At 45.4% G+C, this 15,010-nt stretch overlaps 1 protein-coding gene across 1 annotated transcript in view; it reads right to left on the reverse strand.

Annotated features, from left to right (window-relative positions):
• The window catches only part of LOC117062215 (acyl-coenzyme A oxidase-like protein), a 389,661-nt gene extending 377,400 nt beyond the window's left edge, over window positions 1–12,261 (reverse strand). Inside the window, exon 1 of the mRNA XM_033175478.1 lies at window positions 12,015–12,261. Coding sequence (XP_033031369.1) covers window positions 12,015–12,139 — 125 coding nt within the window. The 5' untranslated portion in view covers window positions 12,140–12,261. The remainder of the gene's footprint in view (window positions 1–12,014) is intronic.
• Window positions 12,262–15,010: the final 2,749 nt, after the last annotated feature.

Raw genomic sequence — 15,010 nt, forward strand, 5'->3', positions numbered from 1 at the left:
TGAGGAAGCAAAAGAAATTATCACCACCTCACCATTTTCTTCACCTCAAATTCCTTTGAGAGGGGAATGTCTCAAATTAGATTAGTAGACATAATTTATAATGTCAAACCCTGCAGATCCCACCTCCTAACTCTTTCCTTTTTTTTTTTTTTGCCAAAATAATTCCCTTTCTAAACTTTATCATAAACACCTTTAATAGTCAAGTAAATTATAAAACATAAAAAATCATGCCATCAACTATGTTCCATGGGCCCAGAGCCCCATGAGGGTAAAGTGGGACCACTGGGTCTCTTGGCCTTTGACAAGCAAAGGTTTTAGTTCATTTCACTTAATAGTGCTGTCTTGCACTCTTTCCCTCATTTTCTCTCTCTTCTCTCTCTCTTTCTCTCTCTCTCTCTTTCTCCACTGATGTCAGAGTTCTTTGGCTGCAGGCAGGGCACGACTAGGAGGCAGGGCCTAGGTGTGGGACATATGCTACAGGTGAAGGGTCAGTGCCTGGGGGGCCCCAGAGGCAGCACCCCAACCGTACCCACCAGAAGGAGAGTCCCCTAAAAGGACTGAGCATTTTACCTCAAGAGGAAATCATAGGATAGAACAGAAGGTGCTGTCTGCTGCCCCCAGTCAGCCGGCGGGATTTCACTGGGAGAAGCAGAAGAGGAGAAATGTGTAGGCACATTCACAAGGATACAAATCATCCCTGTGGTGACGTGGCTGCTCCGGAAGGCACCACAAGGGAAGGCAGGTGAGGGGAGTTCTAAGGGCTAGGAAAAATTCTGAAAGCCTTGGGCGGAGACACAGAAATTATGGATGATCTCAAAGGAAGGGTGCAAAGTGCTCCAGGTGGTGCACTGGTCCTTCCGCCAGCCTCAGTCTTGGTCAACCAAGGATCCCGTGTCCCACCAGAGGCCTGGCAGCACCCACTGACCTCCGCCCAGCCTTTCTCCCTGAGTCTCTGAACTTGGGTTTGTTTTTTTCCAAAGCCTTGCACTCTTATTTCATAATGTTAGTTACTGGAAAAATTAGTAAATTTTTGGAAAATAAATCAGAACAGTCACTATGACTGTTTAAGAAAAGGAAACATATTCTAGAAAAAATGTAGGGACTGGGGAGCCAAAAGGCTCAGCCCCACTGCCACCTTCCCATGTGGCCTGGGACAAAACAAACTGTATGAGACTTTACCTGTGTTTTTAAATATAGGAAATTATCTGCCTGATATATGCATACAACACAGCACTAATCAAACACAAAAAGAACTGAAGTACTGATATTACATAGTTGATAGGTGTAGAAGTACACAGCTAGAATGAAACTCAAAAGCATGCTAAGCCACTAGAATCAAATGGTCACCTACTGTAACCTTTTATACGAAATGTCCAGAATAGGCAACTCCGTGGAGACAGAAAGTAGATGGTGGTTGCCAGGGAAATAAGTGAAGGGTGAAAGGGAGTGATTCTTTAATAGGTACAGCGTGTTTTTCTGGGGTGATGAAAAAGTTTTGGAATGAGATAGAAGCAATGGTTCCACAACATTGAGAATACACTAAATGCCACTGAACTGTACACTTTAAAATGGTTAGTTGTATGTTATGTGAATTTCACCTCTTCTAGTTTGAGGCAATCCCATTTATCTATTTTGATTGCCTATGTTTTTGGGATCATCTCCAAAAAATCTTTACCCAAAACAATGTCAAGAAGCTTTCTTCCTGTGTTTTCTTCTAGTAGATCTACAGTTTCAGGTCTTAAGTCTTTAATCCATTTTGAGTTATCTTTGTATGCACTCAAAAAATTTTATGATGCTATTATTATTGAGAGTTCAGGAAAGCCCCAAGCCTTGGTGTGACAGAAAAGAAAACTAGAGAATTCCCCAAATTCACCCACCTTCTGTCCTTCACTTTTTACGGCCCATATTGTAGAAGTGGTTGCAGCACTCAGACAAGTGTGGTGAGGAAGGGCCCCAGGAGCTCTGCTACCCAATGGCATCAGGATCTAAGGTATCAGGGACACCAAAACTTTCCTCCCATCCAGGAAAGCAAGTTATTAATATAACAATATATCACCCCAAAAGTTCTTGCCAAGGAAAGCAGAACAAGAAGGAAAACTTTCTTTACACATAGTCAACAATATTTTTTCTAGTGTACAGTTATTCATTTAAGGTTGAGGAAAGTGATCTAAGAGGCTGACAATGTCCCTTAATAAAGTCACATGACAGAGTACAAAGCAGCACTCTAATAATTGTCTTGATGCTGGACCTGGGAGGAGATGGTCTCCAAACACTTAAAAAGCCTTTACAAAATCACCCATATCGAAAACATGCTTTGTTCTCCTATGACTTGTGTTTAAATCCACATAGTGTCATGATTTTAGCTGGTGGATGCGTGTAAGACAAGACAGCAATAACTGTCCCCATCCCTGGGACCCTCTCCCCAGCTGGGACCTTCTTTCTCACCGTGCTGTTTCCATCCGGGACTGAAAGCCGTGCTAAATGTCTCCCTATTTTAACACAGTCAGGGGGCACAGAGTCTGACAAGGACTGGAAAAAGTCTATCCCTTGCAGGTTTGTGAGACTCGCAAGAAAACATGCAATCACCTCTCCGCCTCTCTCCTCTCTCGCGGCTGGTGGCAGACACTTGCAAAACAATCAGCCAACCCCCTGCCCCCACTCCCTCGCCATTCTTCAGTTTGTATTTTCTCTGAGTGCTTGCGTGCAATAGCACGGAAGGAAACCACAGATAAGAGATTGGTTAAACTAAATTCCTTAGAAGCCCTCCCAGCCCTGAAAGTTTTGACTTCCTACCTCTTCATTGCTGCCCATCTACTCAGCACAGGCTCTCTGAGATGCTACTCAATGACAACCACTGTGCTGGGCTTGGGGATCCAGCATTTCTCAAGAAATGACTTTCCAGTTGAGGTCAGAGGTAGGGAGTTTCTATTTAAATGTATAAAACTGTTTTATACACACACAAACACGTGGGTGTACGTGTAACTTCTTGCTCTTACTCTGTCACACTCACTGCGTGTTACAAGCTGACTCGTGTCCCCCACTCCCCTAAAAACTCATATGTTGACTGGTGTCCTTATAAAAAGGGAGAATTTGAAGACAGACAGGTACAGAGGGAAGACCATGTAAAGACAGGAAAAAAGACAGCCACCAACAAGCCAAGGAGAGAAGCCTGCAGCAGATTCTCCCTTGCAGTCCTCAGAAGCAACCAACCCTGCTGACACCCACTGACACCTTGATCTTGGATTCCCAGCCTCTAGAACTCTGAGACAATACACTTCTGTTATTTAAGTCACCTAGCCTGGGTACATTATTATGGCAGCCCTATTAAGCTAACACCATAATACTCCATATAAACACACTGGAAATCACTGCTTTAGGAATCAGAAGCCCAGAGGTCCTATTCTTGGCTTTGCCACTCCAAGCCACTCCACATCCCAGGAATGTCTGGGATATTTACGTATTTTAATGGAGAAGAGAATGACACCTGAGTAAGTCACTTCTCTTCCTTGAGCCTTTCTTTCCTCCTTCAAAAAAAGGCAAGGTTCCCTCCAACATGAACAGCTTGTATTTCTATGGCCCCTAGACAGGACCAAGCACAACTGTCCACGTCAGCCACAACCTAACAGTGTTCTCACTGTGAAAAATCCCCACATTCCAACATTCAAACACGCTGACATCCCAGTGTCCCACGGGACCTGGCCACATTAGACTGTAGCTTCCACAGGACAGGGCCAGTGGATTCCCCATTATCAGGTCCCTAAATGATGGCTGACAGAGGTCCTGTCCCAGGCTGTATCATGGAGCATCCTTAGCCCTCTCAACTGCCTATCTGGAGATCTGGACTCTACATCCAATAAATGTTCATAAAACTTAACATTCAAGTTTACAAATACAAAAGACATATTTTAAACATTAAAAACCTATGATTTGCCAAAGTATTTTTGTGCTCCTTTGGAGACTTGAAATTTTTGGGACTGGTAGAAAATAGGATGTCTGGGATATTTATGTACATTAATGGAGAGACAAGAATGCCAAAGGTGACTGTGGGGCTGCAGGCTGCCAGTGTCATAGGTCAGTCACAGTTCATGTGCTACAGAAGCTCCTGGAAGCCAGGGCTCACCTCACCACTCACCAGCCCATCTCCAGGACCTGATACAGTATCTCGAATGATGAACAGATGAACACTGGTATTTAGATTAGGCTCTACACACCCACAATTAAACTGGATTTGAAATTGCCTCATATAGTCTTGGGAGCAATAAAACTAGAGCCTTTGGAAGATAATCTGGCAATATTGGTCAGTGTTTTCCATGCAGATACCTCTGTCCCATCGGTGTCACCTCTAGAACCTAATCCAGAGAAATCTCTTCTTATGAATACGAGGGTGTTCCGTGCAGCACTGATAAAGATAACACAAACTGAACACAACCTGAGTGTCCTTTGATGGGGCATGGCATAATTAAATTTGGTACAATTGTAACTGATGCAGCTTTTGAAAGAATGAGACAATCCTATCTACACTAACACATAAATATAGGTCTACAAATTCTGGATATCAGAACATATTTAAACAGAGATATTCAATAATAAAATGATTTATGGCATAAAACCAGGTGGACCCACCAAGAACTCAAGAGAAACTGACATTCCACAAGGGATAGCAGCAACACACTGTCAGCTAGACAGTGAACAGGCAAGTGGTAACTCACTTAGAACAGAGGATGATAAGTCTACAGGGCTGAGGGAGCCAACTAGCTGGTGCCACTGGGTTGTATAAACGTTTGGGAAGTGGAGGCTCCATGTACCTCTGAAAGCAGCTGCATCCTCAAGTCTCCTCTCCAAGTCCATCAAAGCCTGAGGGTTTACTGTTAGGAGAGGGTGGCATGGGAGGGTAACCGTGGGACCTAAATGGGAAACACTGGAGCCAGTAGGAGACCCCGCAGCAAGAGCCACCACTTACCAATGCACAAGGTGCAGCCAATCATGTGGGGTGGCTGCCATGCTGTGGACACCCTAGACCATTTCCCAGAGGATGGCATCAAGTGATTTGTTCTAACAAAGTCAGGTATACAAATGCAAGTCTTGAGAAAGGAGCATGGTTTTCTAACTAGCCTCACGTTGTGCATGGAGAGCCTGGGGGCTCCAAGGTCCCAGGAAGGAGGATTAGGATCTGCCCTTCATTCTCTACCCATCCACCTCTCACGAGACTAAAAGACTCATCACTGGAGGAATTAACCCTGTCCTAAACAAAACACCAATACTGACCTGCCAAATGAAGTTACTCTGTGATCAAGAAAGCCCGGGCCCAACAAACCCCGCCATTTGCAACCAGCGTTCTATTCACATTTCTCATATTGTGAACAAACATCCATGGCTGACTTGATGTTTAATGAAAGCCTCAAACATAAAAAAGGTCAGAAATACAAATGGAAAAAAGGAACTCAAAGAAAACAGAGACAAAGCAGAGAATAGAAGCAAACACTTCAAAAATAACCACCAACTATTCTCAAAAATAAGATATTTTTGTAACTACAAAACAAGAACAGATGCTGTTGAAAAGGAACAGAGAACTTTTGAAAATTAAAAATATGACAGCAGATATTTAAAAAATAACTCAAGAGGAGTTGGAAGATAAAGTTGAGAAAATCTCACCAGGACACAGAACAAAAAGATAAAGAGTAGAAAATAAAAAAGGAAGGAAAAAATATTAGAAGACAAGGCAAGGAGGTACAACATCTAAGCAAAAGAAGTTCCAGATGACAGAACAGTGCAGATAACTGAACACAAGTTTCCATATTAAAAGGGTGCACTGCATGCCCAATGAACTAAAAGAACCCATGTCAAGTCACCCCATCATGAAATTCTATAATACAACAATGCCAAAAAGAAGCTTCTAGAAGGGAGGGACAAAAACAAGTTATACATAACAGTTTAGGTGCAGAAAGGGTCAGATCTGTTCATTGCAATGTTGGATGCTAGAAACTAATGGCATGCACCTTTAAAAATCTAAGGAAAAATTTATTTCCAGCCTAGAACTCTACACCCACAAAAACTTTCCGTCAATTGAACAGTAAACATTTTCAGACATGAAAATATTTTAAAATCTCGAAAAGTTAATTGCCAGGTACCCTCTCTTAGGAAGCTATCAGATGAGAGACTGTTTTGGTTATCTATGTCTATGTAAGAACGCACCCAAAACTCAGCAAATTAAAACAACAGTGTGTTATTATTCCATGAAATTTGGACAGGAAACAAACAGGGATGGCTTGTCTCTGCTCTCCAGTGTCTGAGGTCCCATCTCAGAAAAAGAGCTGTGTGCTGAAGCAGTTGGGAATGTTAGCATCTCTTTACCTCTCTCTATGCAGCTTCTCAACAGGCATCAGCTTGGACTTCCTCACAGCAATGGCAGCCACAGGCAAGTATGACTTTTTAAATGGAAGTTCAGAGCCTCAAGAGATGGGAAGTGGAAGCTGCCAGTCTCTTCAGGCCTGAGTCTGGAAACTGGTACACTGTCATCTCAGCTATCTTCTGTTGACCAAAGCAAAAACTACCCAAGATCAAGGGAAGGCGACACACACCACACCTCTCAACAGAAGTAGCCTTAATGAATCTTGGTCCTCTCTAAGCTTCTACAAAGGGTAACCAAGAAAGAGAAAGCCTGGGAAAACAGTGACTTGACCATAGAGGAAATGCAAGGAAAATTCCCAAGGGGGTGGTGAAGATGCAGGGAGAGCCCATCCGGACTGAAGCCGTGGAAGGAGGCCTCCAGAATGAATGTGTCCATGTGGGGCAGGAGGGGTGGAACTACCAATTACCTGACAGGTTTGACCACAGTGGGACGAGTGGAACTTCTCTGTCCTGTGATAAATCTGTTTTATCTGTTCTGCTTCATATCCATCTAGTGTGGAGGTCAGTGAGTAATGGGCTTATAGAAAACTAAGCAAATGGACAAAGGAGCCGATTATCTCTGAAGAAATAAAAAGGCTGTGACAGAAGGAAATAAAATACGGTACACTATGGGGCGTAGCTGGAAATAGTATTTTTATAGCCATAACAATGTGAACATTGGATACTGATTTAAGTAAAAATGGTGATACACTGAGTTTCAGAGAATAGGAAAAGGAAAATGGTGCTGTAGTGAGAAATATTCATTTTCTAGAAGAGTAAGCCAGTAGATAACCAAGAGGTGGCTCTCTAGACATGTTACTTAGGAATATGGAGTAAATTACATGAGAATGAAGTAAAAGAATTGAGAGTGGTGGCCCACAAGGAAAAGAAATGAGGGATGAAGAGGGTTGAGGCAGGGCATGGCTGTTTTTCATTATAAACCTCACAGTATAAGCTCATTAAATATTTTCATACATTTCATCAATGAAAATAAAAATTAAATTTTAAAAGAGAAAGCTGTAGAACAAAACACACAATGAGATCCTGTTTATATAACAAAATGATGTGCACATATGTGTATGAACTCCAAGAAAAATAGAAAAATGTGGAAAAACCACACTAACACAGCAAAACACACTAAGACAACCACAGTAAAGTAGTAAAAGTGGCTGGGGGGCCAAATGTCTATCAACAGATATAAGAATAATCAAAATGTAGGCTGGGCACAGTGGTTCACACCTGTAATCCCAGCACTTTGGGAGGCCGAGGCAGGTGGATCACGAGGTCAGGAGATCGAGACCATCCTGGCTAACATGGTGAAACCCCATCTCTACTAAATAAAAAATACAAAAAATTAGCCAGGCGTGGTGGCGGGTGCCTGTAGTCCCAGCTACTCGGAAGGCTGAAGCAGGAGAATGGCGTGAACCCGGGAGGTGGAGCTTGCAGTGAGCCGAGATTGTGCCACTGCACTCCAGCCTGCCGGACAGAGCAGGACTCCATCCTAAAAAAAAAAAAAAGAGTAATCAAAATGTAGTATACACATACAATGGAATATTATTCAGCCTTCAAAAAGGAGGGAATTTTGACACATGCTACAACATGGATGAACCTCGAGGACATTATACTGAGTAAGTAAGCCAGTCCCAGAAGAACAAATTCTATATGAATTCACTTATATGGTACCTGGAATAGTCAGATGCTGAGAGACAGAATGTAGAATGAGGGCTGCCAGGGGCTGGGGGAAGAGGGGAGTGGGAAGTTAGTGTCTAACACGTACAGAGTTTCTGTTTGGGAAGATGAAATGTTTTGGAGCTGGACAGTGGTGATGGTTGCACAACAATGTGAATGCACTTAATGCCACTGAGGTGTACATTCAGAAGCAGTTAAATGGTCAGTTTTATATAGTGCATATTTTGCCACAATTAAAAAAGAATGGCTGCAGGAGGAAACATTTTAGGAAACTTTCAAGTTTTTCCAAATTATTTGACTCTTCCTAGTGAGAACGTGTTTGTGAAATATTCAGGGGAAAAACTAAACATATGAAAAAGTTAGGAAGAGAAATGTGCCTTGCTCTAGGGAAGGAGAGAGAAGGGGATAAAGAGAAAGAAAGGGAGAAGGAAGCAGCCAGGAGCTACAAGTGGGAGAAGGGTATGAGAAGGCCCTGGGAGAACAGAATCCTGTGGAGCAGCTTTCTCAGTTCTCTGGGTGAGGGGTGTGTGCTGTACCTGCCTCTGCCAGCCAACCTCTCCTGAGAGAGCTTCCCTTCGCCAATAAACTCAGAAAAATCTCAAAAGCTTATCTCATTTCAGATGTTGCTTTTTAACCTTCCCTGCAAATCCCAATGAGTCACCAGTCACCCAGAATGTTCCCGCTGTCACAACAAGCAGCACACCTGGTCAGATGCACAATAGGACGAGGCGGCCACAGCGGCCAGGGCACTCCCGGAGTCTGAGGACTCAGTCCAGCAGGCTCATCCTTGGGAAAGAGAAAGCCACTCCTTAGAAGAGGAACCTGGGCTGTGCCCACATTGTCGCAGGAGCCAATGGCCAGCACTCTGGGAATGAACTCCTCCTCCGAGGAGAGTGGCCACCCACTGTGTGTGTAGGAAGTTGCACAACCTCTTTTGGAGGAAAACTGTTTCCTGAGCTCTTATGCCCTGGCATTGGCGGGCCCTGCACAAACTTCTCACTATGTACACACAGCACTCACCACTATGCTGCCACAACCCTCTCCCCTACACCTACTTTAACTGCAAAGACCTGTTTGGGGTAAGGGGAGGACAAGCCACAGGAGATCTGGCATTGCCTCAGAGAAGAGGAAGTTTTATTTCTCATCTCCTATAGAACACTTTACATTAGCAGAATGTCAAAACATCCAGATATCAAGATCACCATCTTCTAACACGGGCTAAAGTAAAATCTGATAGTACAATATGAACTTTCAAATAGACAGATATCAGAATCTTTAACCATTCTGGGAAAAAATACAAAATGTTGTTCATGCCATTACTACAACTCTGAATTATAAAGTAAATAAACAAGAACTGGAAAGAAAGGAAAAGTGTTTGTCAGGGCAATGGGATTTTTGCTTTTCCCTTTGTGTGCATGTGTGTTTTGGTATCCCACCACAAACAGTGTTTACTCCATGCCCACGCAACAGTTTTTCATTGAAGCTTCATAATACAGCAGCATTGATATTATCTGCATTCTGTGGATGAGCAAATGTAAAGTCAATAAGGGGGGAAAAAAATCAGCCAGGCGCGGTGGCTCATGCCTGTAATCCCAGCACTTTGGGAGGCCGAGGTGGGCGGATCATGAGGTCAGGAGATCAAGACCATCCTGGCTAACACAGTGAAACCCCATCTCTACCAAAAATACAAAATAATTAGCCGGGTGTGGTGGCGGGTGCCTGTAGTCCCAGCTACGTGGGAGGCTGAGGCAGGAGAATGGCGTCAACCCAGGAGGCGGAGCGTAGAGTGAGCCGAGATGCGCCACTGCACTCCAGCCTGGGTGACAGAGCAAGATTCCGTCTCAAAAAAAAAAAAAAGACAAATCACAGGACAGCAGTCACATAGGAAACAAACTACCGCACCGGCTCCCCTATCCAGGCATGCCTCTCCGCCTCTCCTCTGTCCCTATGGAATTCACAAGGAAGTCCCTTCTGCTTGCCTCAAATCAGTAGTTTGGTTATTACAATTTTGTTCCATCTTTTAAACTGCAATTATCTAAACTGAAAGACAAAGAGGTGATAGCCCAGGAACAAACTGAAAAGACTGAGGAATATAGGAAGGGATGTGTGTCTAATCAGATGCGACTGAACTCAGTATGACTTAAAGCAGCCATTCACAAACTTATTGATCTTAGGAACTCTTTGCACTCTTAAGAATTATGAGGTCCCCAGCACTTTGGGAGGCCAAGGTGGGCAGATCGCTTGAGGTCAGAAGTTCAAGACCAGCCTGGCCAACACGGTGAAACCCCATCTCTACTAAAAATACAAAAAATTAGCCAGACGTGGTGGCTGAGACAGGAGAATCACTTGAACCCAGGAGGTGGAGGTTGCAGTGAGCCAAGATCACAGCACAGCACTCCAGCCTGGAAAACAGAGCCAGACTCCATATCAAAAAAAAAAAAAAAATTATGAGGTCCCTAAAGAGCTTTTATTTGGGTGGGTTATATCCACTGATATTTACTGTATTAGAAATTAAAACAGAAACGTTTTCAAATATTTATTAATTCATTTGAAAATAACTAATAAATCTGTTAGTGTATTTTATGAAAATAACTATTTTCCAAAACAAAAACAAAAAAATTAGCAAGAAGAGTAGAATTGTTCTACATTTTTACAAATCCCTTTACTGTCTGTCTTAATAGAAAGCAGTTGTATCCTCATATCTGCTTCTATATTTTTTCTGTTGGAATACTACACATCATGTGGTCTCTGGAAACTGCCACCGTACATCAGTGAGAGAATGAGAGTGAAAAAGCTAATAACTTTTTTTGTATTACTATAAAAACAGTTTGGACTCATTAACCCCCTGAAATGCTCTTGGGTACCCCCAGGGCTCCCTGTACCACACTTTGAGAACTATAACTTAAAGAACTATGTATGAAACAGGGCGAAAGAGAAGTGGGGGAGACACCGATGGACACACCCACCATCCCACACTTCTCACTTTTCAACTTTCAAACGCCCCCAACTCCCCACTAGGTAACACCAGTGCAGGAACCCCAGATTTTCCAAGGACAGCCTGACGTTCACTCCAGCCATCTCCTTCCCTCTCGTTTCCGCAAAATAAATTAAACCAGGGCTAAGGGGGCATGGCTAACCAATCAATCCTTTGCGGGCACATACTGACATTTTTAATAGGGCTTTCTTAAGCTAGAACTCCAAAGCATGGCTCTAACTGGGCTTTTCAGACTGCTTGAAATGGGTATGAGAAAGAGTCCACAGGAGACACGAATGCCGAGTTCTGTCCGGTGACTGAGCCATTTCTCCTTTTCCAGACTCGAGCTGCACTCACCCCTCTGCCTGCTTCTCAGGGCTGTCCTGGCATCGGATGACATCGAGGACCTGAGTTCTTATAACCAAACTGCCCCGCTGAAGCTGCCCACTCCGCACACCTGCACTCAGAGGCGGCCCTGTAAGTCTGTCCCACCCCGACACCCAGATACGCCCTGGACCGGGCCACTCCATCCCTGTGCGCCCACCCCATCCCATCCCGGCTTTTCTGTCCCCTTCTCCCCACCAAGGGTGGGACATTGCGGGGTGGGGACTCAAGAAACAGGTTTAGCAAACAAGCAAGGCCGATCTTCCAGCCACACTGTCTCAGCATGCTGACAACGCGCCTGCCAGCCCTGCACCCGACTCTTCGTGGAGGAGGGAGCTCAGGAGGCGAGGGACGCCTCTCAGGGGGCCGAGGAAGTCGGCGGCGGCCGGCCGGCTGCGCCCATACACCTGGGGAGGAGAGCCCATCATCTGCAGGTGAGGAAGGGGCCTGCCTCTCAGGCGCAGCGCACACCCCACCTCGCCTTCGCCGGGGCGGTGTCCGCAGCGACGCGCCGGGGACAGAGGAGACAGGCTCGGCGGGTTCGGGGGCGCGGGCAGGGGCGACGGCCGCAGCGCGGTACCTTTCCCGGAAGAGCGGGCAGCGGCCGAGGAGCCTGCGCAGCTCGTTCTTGAGGCTCCAGAAGTTGCCGTCCAGGTAGCGGTGCAGGGAGGAGTCCCCGAGCCCCAGATCCGGCGCCGGCTCCATCGCGCTCACCTGACTGCTTTTCCGCGTGGCTGGCAGGGCCGGCTTTGCTCCGCGCCTCCTCCAGCTCCCTGCAGGTGGGGCCCGCAGCGCACGCCCTCTTTCTCTCCACCCCACCAGGCCCGTCTCCTCCCTCCTCACCTTCCTGTCCCCTCCCTCCCTGGCTCCGCCCTTCCCTGGCTTCCTGGGCGCGCGGTCCAGCGCCAAGTGGGCGCTCCTACGGTGGCCTCCCTTTGCCCTTCCGAGGAACGGAAAACTCTATCCTCCAGTTATCAGTTGTCCCTCCAGATTTGTGGGCCACAAGAAACAAGTATTAGATCCCTAGAAAGGGTGCCAGTCACGTGGACCTGGGCACCGGAGGCCAGGCTGCTCAGGACTGAGCCGGTTGACCCACTCAGCAAATCCCCGGACCAGCCACTTTGCCTGACCCCCACGACCCAAGATAGCCTGGCTCCAGCTCTGGCCCCTCCTCAGCTGTATCTCACCTGTTCCCTAAACTGGGCATTACTGTGACCTCTAACATCACTGTAATCTAAAGGGAATTCAGGTCTACAGCATTGCAGTCCAGGGTAGCTGGGAGCTCCTTTCATGACCAGGCGATCAACCCGAACACGATACTCATTTCCCAGGACCCTCCTTTTTTTTTATTGTTGTGGCTGGAGGGAAATGAGTTATAACCTAAGTGGAAAATGTTCCTTCCTTTCTGCTCCCTAATTCTCATATACCTTGTTGATTCTCCTTTTAAATATTCAAGGAAATGTTAGCTGTTCCCTTCCAGAGGCTACTTTGCTGGGGAGATGACGGTGTGGTCTGCTGTTATGAGGTTAGTGGATGCCATCTGTATTCGTTTCCAGTAACAAATTCCCACAAAATGAGTGGCTTAAGATAGCACCAATTTATTCTCTTACATTTCTGGAAGTCAGAAATCCAAAATAGGACTTACAGGGTTAAAATCAAGGTGTTAGCAGAGCTGGGTTCCTTCTCACAGCTCCAGGGAAAAATGTATTTCCTTGTCTTTTCTAGCTCCTAGAGGCTGCCTGAATTTCTTGGCTCCTGATCCTTTCTCGTGTCTTCAAAATGCATCACTTCAAGCTCTGCTTTTGTCGTTCCATCTTCTATTGACTTTGACCGTCTTGCCTCCCTTTTAAAAGACTTGTTTACATGGACCCATGGGAATAATCCAGGATAATCTTCCTATCGTAAGATCCATACTTTAATCACACCAGCAATGGCCCTTTTGCCGTATAAGAAACACATTCTCAGGTACTAGGGATTAAAACATGAGCACCTTTGGTGAGTCATTCCTTGGTCTACTACACCTGTGCAGCTGCAAGTAATAATACCCAATCGTCCATGATAAAAAGGGGCTTTGTTTTCTTACATCACAGGAAGCCTGGTGGTAGGAAAGCCCCAAGGGCAAATTTGATGGCTCTCCCCCGGGAACCCAGGTCCTTTGCATCTTTCTGCTCCACCATCCACCATCCTTTCTCTGTATGTAATCTTTACTTTTTTTTTTTTTTTTTTATCTTGTCTTCTCTGAGTTGTAAGATGGATGCTGCAGCTCCAAGCACCACCCTGTGCAAAGCAGAAGAGGAGTATTTCTTTCTATATCGGCCAAAATACTGTAGTGGTAACAAACAACCCCAAAATGACTTCACATACAACTCGGTCACCAACAACCCTCAAATCTTAGGGCCTAAAAAGACAAGAGTTTATTTCTCACTCATGCTACCTGGGGATTCTGTTCCACATCCCCTCACTCCAGGTCCCGGCTGACAGAACAGCCACGATTGTGTGGCCACACTGGCTTTTAAAGCTTCCAGCTGGAAGAGACACACATAACTTCTGCTCACAATCCCCTGGACAAAGCAGCTCACTCCTGACTCTATGGGGGAAGGGAAGTACCACCCTGGACATGCCTGGGAGGCCAACACTCAAAATCATCTGTAAGCTGAGCTAGTGACTACTCAGTCTGCCCCTCTGGTCACGCTCTCCCTTCCACAGGCAAAATACACTCTCCACCCTTCCAGGGAAGCAGCCAAAGCCCCACACCTCCACATCAAGTCTGAGGTCCCTGGGGGCACAGAGTAGCCCTTGCATCAAGTAAGGATGTGGGTCCTCTTGACCCAGAGACCTATAAACTGAAAACATAGGTTACTAAGTTAACTTCCAAGGGAATGCTTGCTTGAGTGAGAAAAAAAAAAAAAAAAAAAAAGACCGCTGTTCTTAGAAGCCACTAAGATTGTTGTTGTTGTTATTTTCTTGAGATGGAGTTTCGCTCTTGTTGCCCAGGCTGGAGTGCAGTGGCATGATCTTGGCTCACTGCAACCTCTGCCTCCTGGGTTCAAGCAATTCTCCTGTCTCAGCCTCCTGAGTAGCTGGGATTACAGGTGCCCACCACCAAGCCTAGCTAATTTTTTGTATTTTTAGTGGAGACATGGCTTCACCATGTTGGCCAGGCTGGTCTCAAACTCCTGACCTCAGGTGATCGTGATCCACCCACCTCAACCTCCCAAAGCGCTGGGATTACAGGCATGAGCCACCGCGCCCGGCCAACCACTAAGACTTTTTTGAGGGTTATTTGTTACCTAGACAATCATAGAAGATACTAGAAGAATGTTGCTGATGAAATAAAAAACTAAAATAGGTACACTGGCTTAGAGGCTGGGAGGGGCAAGGTGGATGCTGTTGACCAAAGCAATGGTGTTGACCAAAATTGAAGATGGTCGCTTTTATGAGAGCAAATATTTGACAAAGCTGCCACTGACAGAAGACATACCTAACTTGGAACTTATCACTCCAAGAGAAGATGCTGAAAACACAAGGTTAGCGTTACATGTTGGCTGCTTTTGCTTGTGTTTGACAAGACATTAT

This window comes from Trachypithecus francoisi, unplaced genomic scaffold (genome assembly GCF_009764315.1).
Source record: "Trachypithecus francoisi isolate TF-2019V2 unplaced genomic scaffold, Tfra_2.0 Lachesis_group17, whole genome shotgun sequence".
NCBI classification, from domain to species: domain Eukaryota; kingdom Metazoa; phylum Chordata; class Mammalia; order Primates; family Cercopithecidae; genus Trachypithecus; species Trachypithecus francoisi.